Consider the following 12,434-nt stretch of genomic DNA (forward strand, 5'->3'; position numbering starts at 1 on the left):
AATTTGATTGCCCAAGACAAAGAGGATCATCTCTGTTTTGTTTCCTTTTCTTAAAAAAATTTAAAACTCTTGATAGCGCAATCTACACATCCTTAAGCAAGCACCGTTCATGTTGGCAGCAAAAAGACAGAATAACGTTAAATAATTCCCGAGTTTCCTTTGCTTTCCCTTTTAATGCGGAATTTGTGTGGATTCGACACGACGACGATGGAATCCAAACAATCGAGTTAATTAGGTCACGTTTGAGTAGGAAACCACAGCCCATATTAAAGTGAATGCAAGCCAGCTTTCCTCGAGCCTTTAATATTTGGGACGCCGAAAGCTGCTCTTCGTGGGCCATTTGATGGCGCTATGCTATTCGAGTCACAAAAGTATTGTTTTGGTTTGTCCATGGCCTCCTGCACGGGGACTCGACCGACTCGTTTGATTAGGCAAAGCTAAAGCCTATGCATAAATTCGTACTCAATATTAGTTGTTTCCTGTTGTTTTCCCCCCATTTTATATGGAAAGAAAAAGTGGGTTAGAGGTGTCAACTTATGACATGTCCTTGCCAAAAATTTTGATTCGGCATCAAATAATGAAGCAGGAGGTTTGAACTCTGGGGGCCGGTAGTGCTCGAACTCAAGCTTTTCAGAGGTGGCTTTTTTACCAAATACGATAATCAGTAAAACCATATACTAATATACTGTATTTTTAAAAGTATTTATCAATATGGTGCACTTAAAATCATTCTTGACAAGAACGATTTTCAAATGACACATAAGTCGTTCTTGACGTAAACGATTTTACTTTTTCCTATTCATTACCATGCGAGAGAATCTTTGCCCAATGCGTGAAGACCAATTATGTATGCAAGAATAAGAATCTCTGACAATGCATGTAAGAATCCCATTGCTCCTGTGATGCTACAGCATCTGTGGCTTATATATATTACATATGAATTACTTCATGTCTTGCTCTCTTCTTCTTCTTCTTCAAATCCAAGTTCTCTCTTCTTCTTCTTTTCACTTGTTTCATTTTCTTTATTCTCTTGCATTGTTATTTTTTTCCTCTTGCTTCCAAACAAGACAAGCTTTTTTGCTACTGCTATGAATATGCTATTTCTCTTCTATTTTTTTCTTTTAAAAAATTTACAGTTGTGGTATACAATTTAATTTTTCATCCATACTATCCTTAATGAGTTAATATTTCATTATTCTAAATTTTAGGAGGTGAGTGGTGGGTTTAACAATCTAGAATATTTGTACTATTTCTAAGCTAGTGCCTCTTATTTTAACAGTAAAACTACCATCTGTTATATTATTTTAAGATGTTAAGATTTTGATATAAGCTTCATTTTTTTTTAGTACATGATTATTATTTTTTCTTATGAAAGTATACTACACGAGAAGTTTAAATTTGGTAAGATAAAATTGAAAAATAATTATATACACACCCTAAATATCAAATATGTGGTATATATTAAGTTTAAAGTCGTTCACCAGAAGAATGATTTTCATTCACCTCACACACATCAAGGACAGATTATAAAGAAGTCGTTTACCAGATAAGTGACTTTGAAAACTATTCACCTGAAAAACGATTTTAAGTGTATCATATTAGTAAATAATTTTAAAAGTACAGTATATTGGTATATAATTTTACTGTTTGTAGTATTTTGGTAAAAAAGCTTGTTGTGGGGCATGGGCTTTTTATGCATGTGACCAAAATAATAATAATAAGAATAATTTAATCCTACAGCTTAATCGCTACAATTAAAAATTTACAATCAAAGCATAACTTTTTTTGTTACGTACTGTTAGTATGAGAAAAATAAAAAGAAGAGAAAATGATAGGAAATTTCATCAAGCTCTATTTAAAAAATTAAAAAATTGGAGTATTCAAATTTTAATCCAATATAAGTCTCAAATGAAGTAATTCACATGTAATATATATAAAGCCATAGATATTGTAGCCTCATGAGAGCATTGTCAGAGATTCTTATTTTTGCATGTAAAATTGGCAGAGATTCTCCTGAACAGGGGAGAAAAAGTGAAATCATTCATACCAAGAACGATTTCACTTTTCGATTTTAAAAAAAAATTAAAAACTGAAATCGTTCACACCAAGAACGACTTGTGTGTAATTTGAAAATCGTTCTTGTCAAGAACGATTTTAAATACAGTATATTAGTAAATACTTTTAAAAGTGCAGCATATTGACATGTAGTTTTACTGTTTATTATATTTTGGTAAAAAGCCTTTCAGAGATACTTTTCTTTTCCGGCACCGTCAAAACTACACAAAGCGAAGGAACATCAGTTTCGTTCTTTTTGGATTTCTATCCATGAATCAATCAGTCTTCTTTTGAGGAGGGGATGACTTGCGCGGAAAATACAGTCAGGGTTGGGTCTGGCTTCGGAAAGTTAAATGGGATCACGGAATGAATATCCTGAGGCGCATCGGGGAATTACTACACACGAGGACCAAAAAGCCAGCCACACTCCGCCCTATTCTGTGCTTGGCTTAATGAATCCCAAACGGGAAAGCGTCAAGATATCATTTTGAAATCAAACAGCTGACCCTATATATCACGATACCACTAATTTTGCTCAATTTCAGTTTACTCTTTTCTCTCTTTCTCCCCTTCTCCCTTTCCGCGTGGGATTTGGGTTGTTTCAGATACTTCTTCTTCTTTTTTTATCTCATCTCAACTGATAAATCAAATAATAAATAATTCAGATTTAATATTTTAAAAAACAAATATCTAATTTTTCTGTTCTATTTATATAATGTTATAATAATAGTTTTATAAATATAAAATCTGAACTATTTATTATTTAATTAAACAGTAAAGATGAGATACTAAAAAGGGGAAAAAAAAGATTATGAGAGGATATCAACCCTTCTTTGTGCTTGTTTTGTGAGTCGATCGGTATTTGAATGACACGTGCGATACCCAAAAATAATATCCAAATGCAAAAAGGAGATGCCAAGTGCCAAAGAGGTAGGTGCTGTTGATTAATAATTTCTTCATTTCCGTGCTTGGGAAGCGAAGAATTACTAAACACGTAGGTGTAGCTTTCACTTTCACGTGTGGTTGGCGGAGACTTTCGAAGACCCGGCTTTTGAGAAAGAATTGACCATCACGCACGGCACACACCCATTTGCACAAAATCAGACTGGACTTCACTAGGAAAGAGAATCTGTAAAGATAGGAAGAAATCGAGTGCGAGAGGGGGCTTTTTTACCAATATACTAAACAATCAAACTATATATCAAAATACTACACTTTTAAAACTATTTACTAATATATTACATTTAAAATTATTCTTAGTGAGAACGATTTTAAAATTACACACAAGTCGTTCTTGACGTGAACGATTTTTGAAATCGTTCACGCCAAGAACGATTTTACTTTTTCCTGTTTACTCTCTCACATACGAATCTCTGCCAATTTTAGATGCAAAAATAAGAATCCTTGACAATGCTCCCATAAGGCTACAACATCTATATTGGATGAAAATTTCAAAATCCCAATTTTTAAAATTTTTTAAATAGAGTTTGATGAAATTTTCTGTCATTTTCTCTTCTTTTTATTTTTCTCATACCAAATAATACATAACAAAAAAAATTGTGCTTTGATTGTAAATTTTTAATTGTAGCAATTAAGTTGCATGACTAAATTATTATTATTATTATTATTTTGGTCACAGGCATAAAAAGTGCATGCCCAATACTTGATTTCTCGTCAAACCGAACAAATGCCACACGACTGGCTTTTTTTACCAAAATACTACAAAGAGTAAAATTATATACTAATATGCTGCACTTTTAAAAGTATTTACTAACATGCTACACTTAAAATCGTTCTTTAGGTGAATAATTTTTAAAGTCATTTATCTGCTGAATGATTTCTTCATAATCTATCCTTGATGTGCATGAAAGCTTGTGTGGCATTTATCTGTACTTAAAATCGTTCTATGCCTGTGACCAAAATAATAATAATAATAATAATTTAGTCATGCAACTTAATTGCTACAATTTAAAATTTACAATCAAAGCATAATTTTTTTTGTTACGTATTGTTTGGTATGAGAAAAATAAAAAGAAGAGAAAATGACAAAAAATTTCATCAAGCTCTATTTAAAAAATTAAAAAAATTGGGATTTTGAAATTTTCATCCAACATAGACGTTGCAGCCTCATGGGAGCATTGTCAAGGATTCTTATTTTTACATGTAAAATTGACAGAGATTCGTATGTGAAAGAGTGAATAGGAAAAAGTAAAATCGTTCTTGGCGTGAATGATTTTTGAAATCATTCATGCCAAGAACGACTTGTGTGTAATTTTAAAATCGTTCTTCTCAATAATGATTTTAAATGCAGTATATTAGCAAATAGTTTCAAAAGTGTAGTATTTTGGTATATAATTTTACTGTTTATCGTATATTGGTAAAAAAGCCGGAAGAGGGAGATATGAAGAGAATGGCAAGGGGCAGAAAGCAGAATATGTGGATCAGAAGAATATATGTATATGTATATGTGTATATGTATATGTATGCGTCCACCGGCACACATGTATGTGTCGCCCAACCATTTGGAAATTGAATTGCGTTTCATTCGTTGGTACCGAAGCCAATCCCATGTACAGTAAAAGGAACACAATAATCGAATGCACTGCTCTCTCTCTCTCTCTCTCTCTCTCTCACTAAGTGCATCAATCAGACTCCACTTTGTTTTGTGCTACTGTCGAATTGAGGCGCAACTTTTGTGCACGCCACATGTTACCATTTGTAGCAAAAAAGGAAGCGTTTTTTGTTCTTCTGCTGTGATTCACAACCATCCAGAGATCTACAATCCAAGATCAATAAGAGAATGATTAGCACAGTTCTTCATGCAGGAAAAAAATTAATCATTGATCTTGCCGGGCCGTGGGATTTGGCTTGTGATCGTCGTTGATATCGGATGCCTTTTTTCCACCCTTACTCATTCTAATAATTAATGTGACTATCTACTCTGTATTTTTTTCTCTTTACCAACTATATTTATCGAATCTAATGAAATATTATTCTACATGTCCTGCAATAAAGATGGGGCAGAGAAAGCGTAAAAAGAAAAGAGGAAAAAGTCAGAAAACCTTGTGATTAAGATGAGGAATAAGTGATCGTGAATGTGACTACCACGTATCAATATGTTATTTCTGTCATAGTCGGTCTCTTATAGTCTCATTTATTGTATGATGATTGTTTGCTTGGCTCTCGATTAATAATAATTAGAAAATTCATGCTAATTACGCAATTTATCGTTTAGTTAGCTTTATTGACCCTAGTTCTCTAATTCTCTCAAAAGCATTAAAGCTAATTTGTTCTTTTATTTAAATAAGTTTCATAATCAAAACACTATTAAGAAAGGAAAAAAAAAAGGCAGGCCGAAAGTTTTGTGTTGTATTTCAAGTTTTGTTTCAATCTTTTTAATGAGTAAATTACTTTTTCTTAAAAACACTTTTATGTGGCCACCACAGATCAATATGTTATGTCTCTCATTTATTATATGATAATTACTTGCTTGCCTGTCAGTTAACAATTAGAAGATCAATGCTGATCACGTAATTTATTATTTAATTAGCTCTCTTGACTCTTGTTCTCTAATTCTCTCAAAAGCATTAATGCTAATTTGTTCTTTTATTTAAATGAGTTTCATAATCAAAACACAATAAAGAAAAAAAATGATAGGCCGAAAGTTTTATGTTCCTTCAAATGTGTTTTGTTTCAAATTCATTCTCATGAACAAGTTTAGGATTAGTCTGTTTCAATTTAAACATTTTTGTTTTGAAAAGCTATCACATGTAACTTTTGAAAATAATCAAGTATGATAAATAAAAAAATAATGTAGATAAAGAAGATATTAAAAAAAAACTAGATAATAATTCAATTTTTTATAATTATAACAGAAAACAATTTCTCTACTGTTCATAACATCTAGAAATAATTTTGAAACTTATATTTTTTGATGCTAAACAGAGACAAGCCCTTAATATTTCTAAAATATATAACATAGCAATAATAATATCTCACTTGAATATCTGAAATAATACGAATCATCCAAAAATAATAATAATAACAATAATTATTATTGAACAGTTAGATAAAATAGAAGGACGATCCGCGCACTGCGTCCCGCTTCAACCTACCCGCGGAAAAAAAGGGAACAACCCAGCCGCCTAGTAGGATTCCCACTCACCCATGGACGACAATAAATAACAGTTTCACACATTTTATTAATGTTATGCGAAAGCGAAACTCCGATTGTAATTCTCCCTCTCATCTCCTCCTCCTCCTCTCTCAGTCTCTGTTTTCTGTACTATTTTGCCGCCATCATGTTTTCCGCCAGAGACATGCCTTCTCCGTCCTCTGTTTTCTCGGCTTATGCCTCCATGACTGCCTCTGTCATGCTGTTTCGTTCCATGGCCAATGACCTCATACCTCATCCTCTTCGAGGTTATCTCCTCAGAGCTTTTCGCTATTTCGTCAAGCCTTACTCCCCTTCTCTCACTCTCGTCATCGATGAAAACAGCGGGATTTCTCGCAACCAAGTGTACGATGCTGCAGAAGTTTACTTATCGGCCAGAGTCAGTCCCGAAAACGAGAGGCTCAGGATTAGCAAGACCCAAAAGGAGAAGACCTTGAAGATTCGGCTGGAGAAGGATGAGAAGCTGGTGGATTGTTATAATGGGGTTCAGCTCAGATGGACATTCTGTTCAGAGTCAGGGAACAACCAGAATGATTTCAACGGCATCTCAGTTAGGCGATACTTCGAGTTGAGTTTCCACAGAAAGCACAAGGAGATGGTGTTAAATTCTTATATTCCGTTCGTCCTCGAGAAAGCCAAGGCCATGAAAGACGAGGAAAGGATGTTGAAGATGCATACCTTAAACACCTGCTGCTCGTCGGTCAAGTGGGATTCTGTCAATCTCGAACACCCATCGACCTTTGAGACTCTGGCTATGAAGACAGAGCTGAAGAACGCTGTCATAGAGGATCTGAATAGGTTCATCAAGAGGAAGGACTTTTACAAGAAAGTTGGGAGGGCATGGAAACGAGGGTACTTGCTCTATGGGCCTCCGGGCACTGGAAAATCAAGCTTGGTTGCAGCAATGGCTAATTACTTGAAGTTTGATATCTATGACCTTCAACTTGAGAATATCGCCAGAGATTCGGACCTCAGAAAGCTGCTTCTGGCTACTGCTAATAGGTCCATTCTAGTGATCGAAGACATTGATTGTACCGTGGATCTGCCGGAGCGCCGCCATGTAGAAGAACGTAAGCAAGCTGACGCGCAGAAGAAGGTTAGTTTTTAGTACCGAATTACCACGGACCTCCAGAGCCTGAACTTTCTTTAATTACGGGTTGTTTAGAGTAGAGTCGACGAAGGGGTAAAGAATTCTTGGCCTGAAATGTTTCCCCTTTTTTTTTTCCTTCCAAAGCCCAACAAAACCCAGGCACATCCACATGAGGGCTTCTGATTTTGAAAGCTTGCACCCCTTTACTAACCTCTTTAGAGCCATTTATGAGCAAACCTTATTTTTTCCCCCTCTTCCTCCGGCAAGTGGAGACATCAAACACGTAGGGTTGTTTGTGGGGGCCCGGTGAAGTTTAGTACAAACACATAATGAGGGTGAGAAGATTTAGGTTTTAACTAGTAGTATGCGCCAATTGATTCAACTGTACGAAAAGCGATAACCACATGTAGCATCACCGTGCAACAGGCGTCCTTTCGCTATCATTGTTTCCTCTTATTGAGAGAGAATGAATAGGAGTTTTAGTTCGAGGGTTGTTGTTATAGGATGGTGGACGCCACAAAAAGAATCGTCCATCGTGTAAAGCATCAAATGTGACGATGCTCTTCCAACATATTGAATTGTTGTTTTCCCCTGAAATATTAAAATACTTCACTCACCAAAAGAACACACACCATTATCACTGCTTTAAAATTTAGATGTGTTGACAACGTAGTATTCTTGTGTGTTGGTTGTACAGTTGACTTTGTCTGGGTTACTGAACTTCATAGATGGGCTCTGGTCAAGCTGTGGAGACGAGAGGATCATAATATTCACCACCAACCACAAGGAAAGATTAGACCCAGCCCTGTTACGCCCAGGAAGAATGGACATGCACATTCACATGTCCTACTGTTCCTTCCAGGGCTTCCAGCTTCTGGCCTCGAATTACTTGGGAATTTCCAGTGAGCAGCATCAGAATCTGTTTGCAGAAATAGAAGGGCTCATAGACGACACGCAAGTAACCCCTGCTCAAGTGGCAGAGGAGCTCATGAAGAGTGAAGACGCTAGAGACGCGCTCGAAGGGTTCGTGGGGCTGCTTAAGCGGAAGAAGATGGAAGGCGACGTGTCTGAGAATGATAGCCCAGAGAAAGCTTTGATTCCAGAAACCAAAAGGAGAAGAGTTGACTGCAAGCAGGGCAGAACTGTGGGGCTCCGCAAGAAGAATAGTGGGAGTACGCCAAGAAGGACAAGAAGAGGAACCAGCTTGTAAACGGCCAGCAGATGATGGGAGGCAAATATCCAAGAATAAAATTGGTGTTTTAGGTGTCCGCTTCCTTTTTTTCACACCCGTGTTTAAGCTTTATATCATGTACTATCCATATACTGTTATGGTCACAACAAAAAAGTGGTTATTTACTGGTTAGAGTAATTAGAACGGGTCAGGTCCTCGCTACCTTTTTTTCTTTTTAAATGTCTATAGATGTAGATCCCTGCTCTTCCTTGTATGGTCGTCCAAACAGAGTCGCACAATCGACCTTTTGGACCTTCTGGGCTGTGCTGCTTAACCCCAATGAAGTTCTGTTTGCAATCTGATAATCTCATACATCTGCGCCTCGTACCGGCCGGTTTCCTCAAACGGATGAGCATACTGAAGCAAAGCTGGAGTAGGCTGAGAGGGTTGACGTAATATATGAAAGGGTTTCAGCCACCAGTGCTGCAAACTGGTAAATAGTAATAATATATCATCAGGAGAATTCCAAGATCCACATGCAAAACTCGTGGCTTGGAACTCATCAGGATCCACATAAATTTGATGCGAACGTATCCCAACAGTGTGTTGCACTAGGATGCTTCGAGTTGGTTCATGGCCTAAAACCCACTAGTAATTAATCAAGGGCCGAAGTTTCCTATTCTCGTAATGGCCTCATGTAAGTTCACAATTTTACCACATAAATCATGTGTAGAATATTTCAGAAGATGATTCATTTAATGAACGATAATATGCGTCAAATCATCGCCAGATGAGTACATGTCCAACATAATCGTCATATTATTGACACACATGGGAAAGTTTTTACTTTTGACCACGGGCTGAGGTTCGCATGGCACGGGCAGAACAAACTTCCTAATGGAACAAACGTCCTAGTAATTTTTGTCGAAGAACGTTCCACGTGGCCTGAACAACACAGACGGACAAGCAGTGAATATGTTGCCGGGAAACTGGGAAGGGCAGAGCTGTGAACGAAATAGCCTCACGTTTCGGCTACGCCACTGCTACCTTCTCTCTCTCCCCCTCCCCCTGTTATTCTCGAATTAGCAAATTACAGAATGCGGAGCCATGCTGAGACTTCGTCAACATCTTCATTTGTTTTCTCACCGGAAACTCCTTCCCTTTCTCTCTTTCTTCCCATTTTGCATTTCTCCTCGCTCACTCTTTTTCTTATTGCCCCTCCTGGGCGTCTCACTCTCTTTCCCCGTCATTTTCTCATTTCACAAATATAAGTACCTCTCTCTGCTTTTCTTCGCTTGCAAGAGGTACATTCTTCATTTCTCTGCTACTTCCCGTTTACTCTGTCAATAACATCAACCCATTGACGAATCCGGACCATTTCTTTCATTCCTTTTTTAAAATTCCTAAATTCTGCTTCTGAAAGTACACCTCAGCGGGCGTTAATTTGGTTGTTATGGGGACATGAGAGTGATTTTAAAGAGTTCTGTCCTTTTTTTTTTTTTTTTTTAACTCGTAGGAGTTTTGTAAATTTTGGGTGCTTATCAATATATTAAAAAAATATATGTTGATTCTGTAGTTGTTGGCCCCTAAAACTGTGTGTTTATGATATGTTCTCGGAAGCTCTGAGAATATTGTGTGTTGATGGATTATTGGCGGGATTGCAGCGGAGAATGTGAGGCGCTTTGTTTCCGCCATGTATGATATGAGTGCTTGTTCTTTGTTCTTCTGCCCTCCCGTAAAGCCAGCAGAGCGGAAGCGATCTATTTGCGCGACGTAATGTCTGGAACTCTGTCTCCCAAATCAGGTAAAGTAATCAAGGAGGCATCTGGTACCGCAGCTTAGCTTGTAAAAAATGTACTGTGTGCAGAATTACAAGAGCAGAAATGTACCTGCCCTTTAGAAACTCTATCATTTGGGAATTGTGTTTTCATCGTGCATTGCAGAAAGTGCTGCTCATTGCATTCACAATTAATTTTTTCCCCTTGGTATGTTATCGGCACTCGGCAATCATTTTGAGAACTGGTCGATCCCTCATGGTAGATTATAATCATATTGTTATGCTTGTAGCTTTTGAAAATTCTGATCCTGGGTCTTTCAAGAAGAGAGTCATGAGTGCCTCGAGCATGCTCAGGAATTCGTTGACTAGAAAGGGCAAGCGAAGTAGCAAGGTCATGTCTGTGGAAATAGAGGATGTCCATGATGCTGAAGAGCTGAAAGCTGTTGAAGAATTTCGTCAAGCTCTTATATTGGATGAACTACTCCCTGCAAAGCACGATGATTATCATATGATGCTCAGGTTACTCTCTTTCTCTGACTTGAATTTTTCATGCATGTTTCCAATTTTGTTAATGGTAGCAAGTATGCATACCTTTGCGCTAATAATAATAAGAACTCGATTTTTTTTCTTTCCAAAACGTTCCCTGTAAGTAAATGGTGTCAGATAAAACATATCTTAAGAGTTGAGTTATTCATATATGCCATTTAATTGCCGCAAAGTAGCATCCACGCCCTCCTTGACTCTCCAGAATATGTATACTTAATCTAGTTATGTACTTGTACTTCGCTGTACAGATTCCTTAAGGCCAGGAAATTTGAAATTGATAAATCAAAGCAAATGTGGTCTGACATGATCAATTGGAGGAAGGAGTTTGGTGCTGACACAATCGTGGAGGTATTTTCACACCAACATTTGCTGAGGCTTAATGAGAATAATTAAGATTTCAAATAGTCACACATCATCAACCTCCTTGCTTTCTTACCAACCTTATTGTATGCAGAATGTATGTACCCTGCACTTCTTACTGAGTCTTAATTCATATTGTGTGGAAATCCTTTTAACCAGGATTTTGATTTCAAAGAACACGATGAAGTCATGAAACATTATCCTCATGGACATCATGGAATAGACAAAGATGGAAGACCTGTGTACATTGAGAGACTGGGTCAAGTAGATGCCACTAAGCTGATGCAAGTTACAACTATGGATCGCTACGTCAAGTACCACGTACAGGAGTTTGAGAAGACATTTGATATAAAGTTCCCTGCTTGTTCGATTTGATTGCAAAGAAGCACATTGATCAAAGTACAACCATTTTAGATGTGCAAGGAGTGGTATGCATGAGAAATAATCTAAGTATATGACATCATTGAAGCAATTTTCACAATTGATCATAAATCAGCAATATATGATAAAACGTCTATGTTTATTTATTTCACCATTTTTTGGCAGCATGCTAAGATACTCTTTGGTTGACAAAATGAATTCTCGTTTCCATGAGAAAGAGAACTTTAAAAAAGGGAAACAAAATTGTAAAATTTACAATCATGCATTAACATGCAGGGGCTTAAGAACTTCAGTAAAGCTGCTAGGGAACTCGTTACTCGCCTTCAGAAGATTGATGGTGACAATTATCCGGAGGTAGGCTTACCCTCTTTTCCATCTAGATATTTGCCACATAATGATATCTGAATGTATCATAATATCATCGAATTGGTTGCTTCACTGCAGACCTTGAATCGCATGTTTCATCAATGCAGGTTCCGGATTCAGAATGTTGTGGAACACCGTGAAGTCATTCCTTGATCCTAAGACCACAGCAAAAATCAATGTGAGCATACACTTTGTTCAAAATCTGATAGGTTTTTCAGGCAAGTAAATAAATAAATACTCATTTGAAAATTGTAATTAATCAGGTTCTTGGCAACAAGTTCCAGAGCAAATTGCTTGAAATAATTGATGCCAGGTAAGCTCATGAACAAGTTAAGTGTTAAGCAGTAATTTTCTCCTTATTGCACAGTTTTTGATGCCTATTTTCGTTATTTCTCAAATTTTTACTCTAGCGCTTGGTTTCCAGTGAGTTGCCAGAGTTCTTAGGGGGCACTTGTGCGTGTGCTGACGAAGGAGGCTGTATGAGTTCTGATAAGGGCCCGTGGAAAGATCCAGA

At 37.0% G+C, this 12,434-nt stretch overlaps 2 protein-coding genes across 3 annotated transcripts; both read left to right on the top strand.

The window, feature by feature from the left end:
* The first annotated feature begins 114 nt into the window (after positions 1-114).
* On the top strand, positions 115-8,847 carry LOC114750039 (AAA-ATPase At5g17760-like). 2 transcript variants are annotated; one of them, XM_028938585.1, is made up of 3 exons: positions 115-134; positions 6,368-7,325; positions 8,017-8,847. In XM_028938585.1, the coding sequence occupies exons 2-3, from the start codon at positions 6,375-6,377 to the stop codon at positions 8,527-8,529; spliced, it is 1,464 nt and encodes a 487-aa protein (XP_028794418.1). In that variant the 5' UTR covers positions 115-134; positions 6,368-6,374; the 3' UTR covers positions 8,530-8,847. The 2 variants fall into 2 exon arrangements, with proteins under 2 accessions (XP_028794418.1, XP_028794417.1); XM_028938584.1 differs by lacking the exon at positions 115-134 and having other exon boundaries at positions 6,247-7,325.
* Positions 8,848-10,266: 1,419 nt separating this feature from the next.
* On the top strand, positions 10,267-12,426 carry LOC114750033 (phosphatidylinositol/phosphatidylcholine transfer protein SFH12-like; the record flags this gene model as incomplete). Its single annotated transcript, XM_028938578.1, is given in 10 exon segments — positions 10,267-10,294; positions 10,558-10,786; positions 11,062-11,161; positions 11,333-11,545; positions 11,548-11,601; positions 11,831-11,908; positions 11,999-12,015; positions 12,017-12,098; positions 12,184-12,233; positions 12,345-12,426. Coding segments are annotated over 10 exon segments (933 nt in total), but the record flags the coding sequence as incomplete, so codon positions are not given.
* Positions 12,427-12,434: the final 8 nt, after the last annotated feature.

The sequence above is a fragment of the Neltuma alba genome, unplaced genomic scaffold, assembly GCF_004799145.2.
Source record: "Neltuma alba isolate B1F8T4 unplaced genomic scaffold, ASM479914v2 tig00006295_pilon, whole genome shotgun sequence".
Taxonomy (NCBI): Eukaryota; Viridiplantae; Streptophyta; class Magnoliopsida; order Fabales; family Fabaceae; genus Neltuma; species Neltuma alba.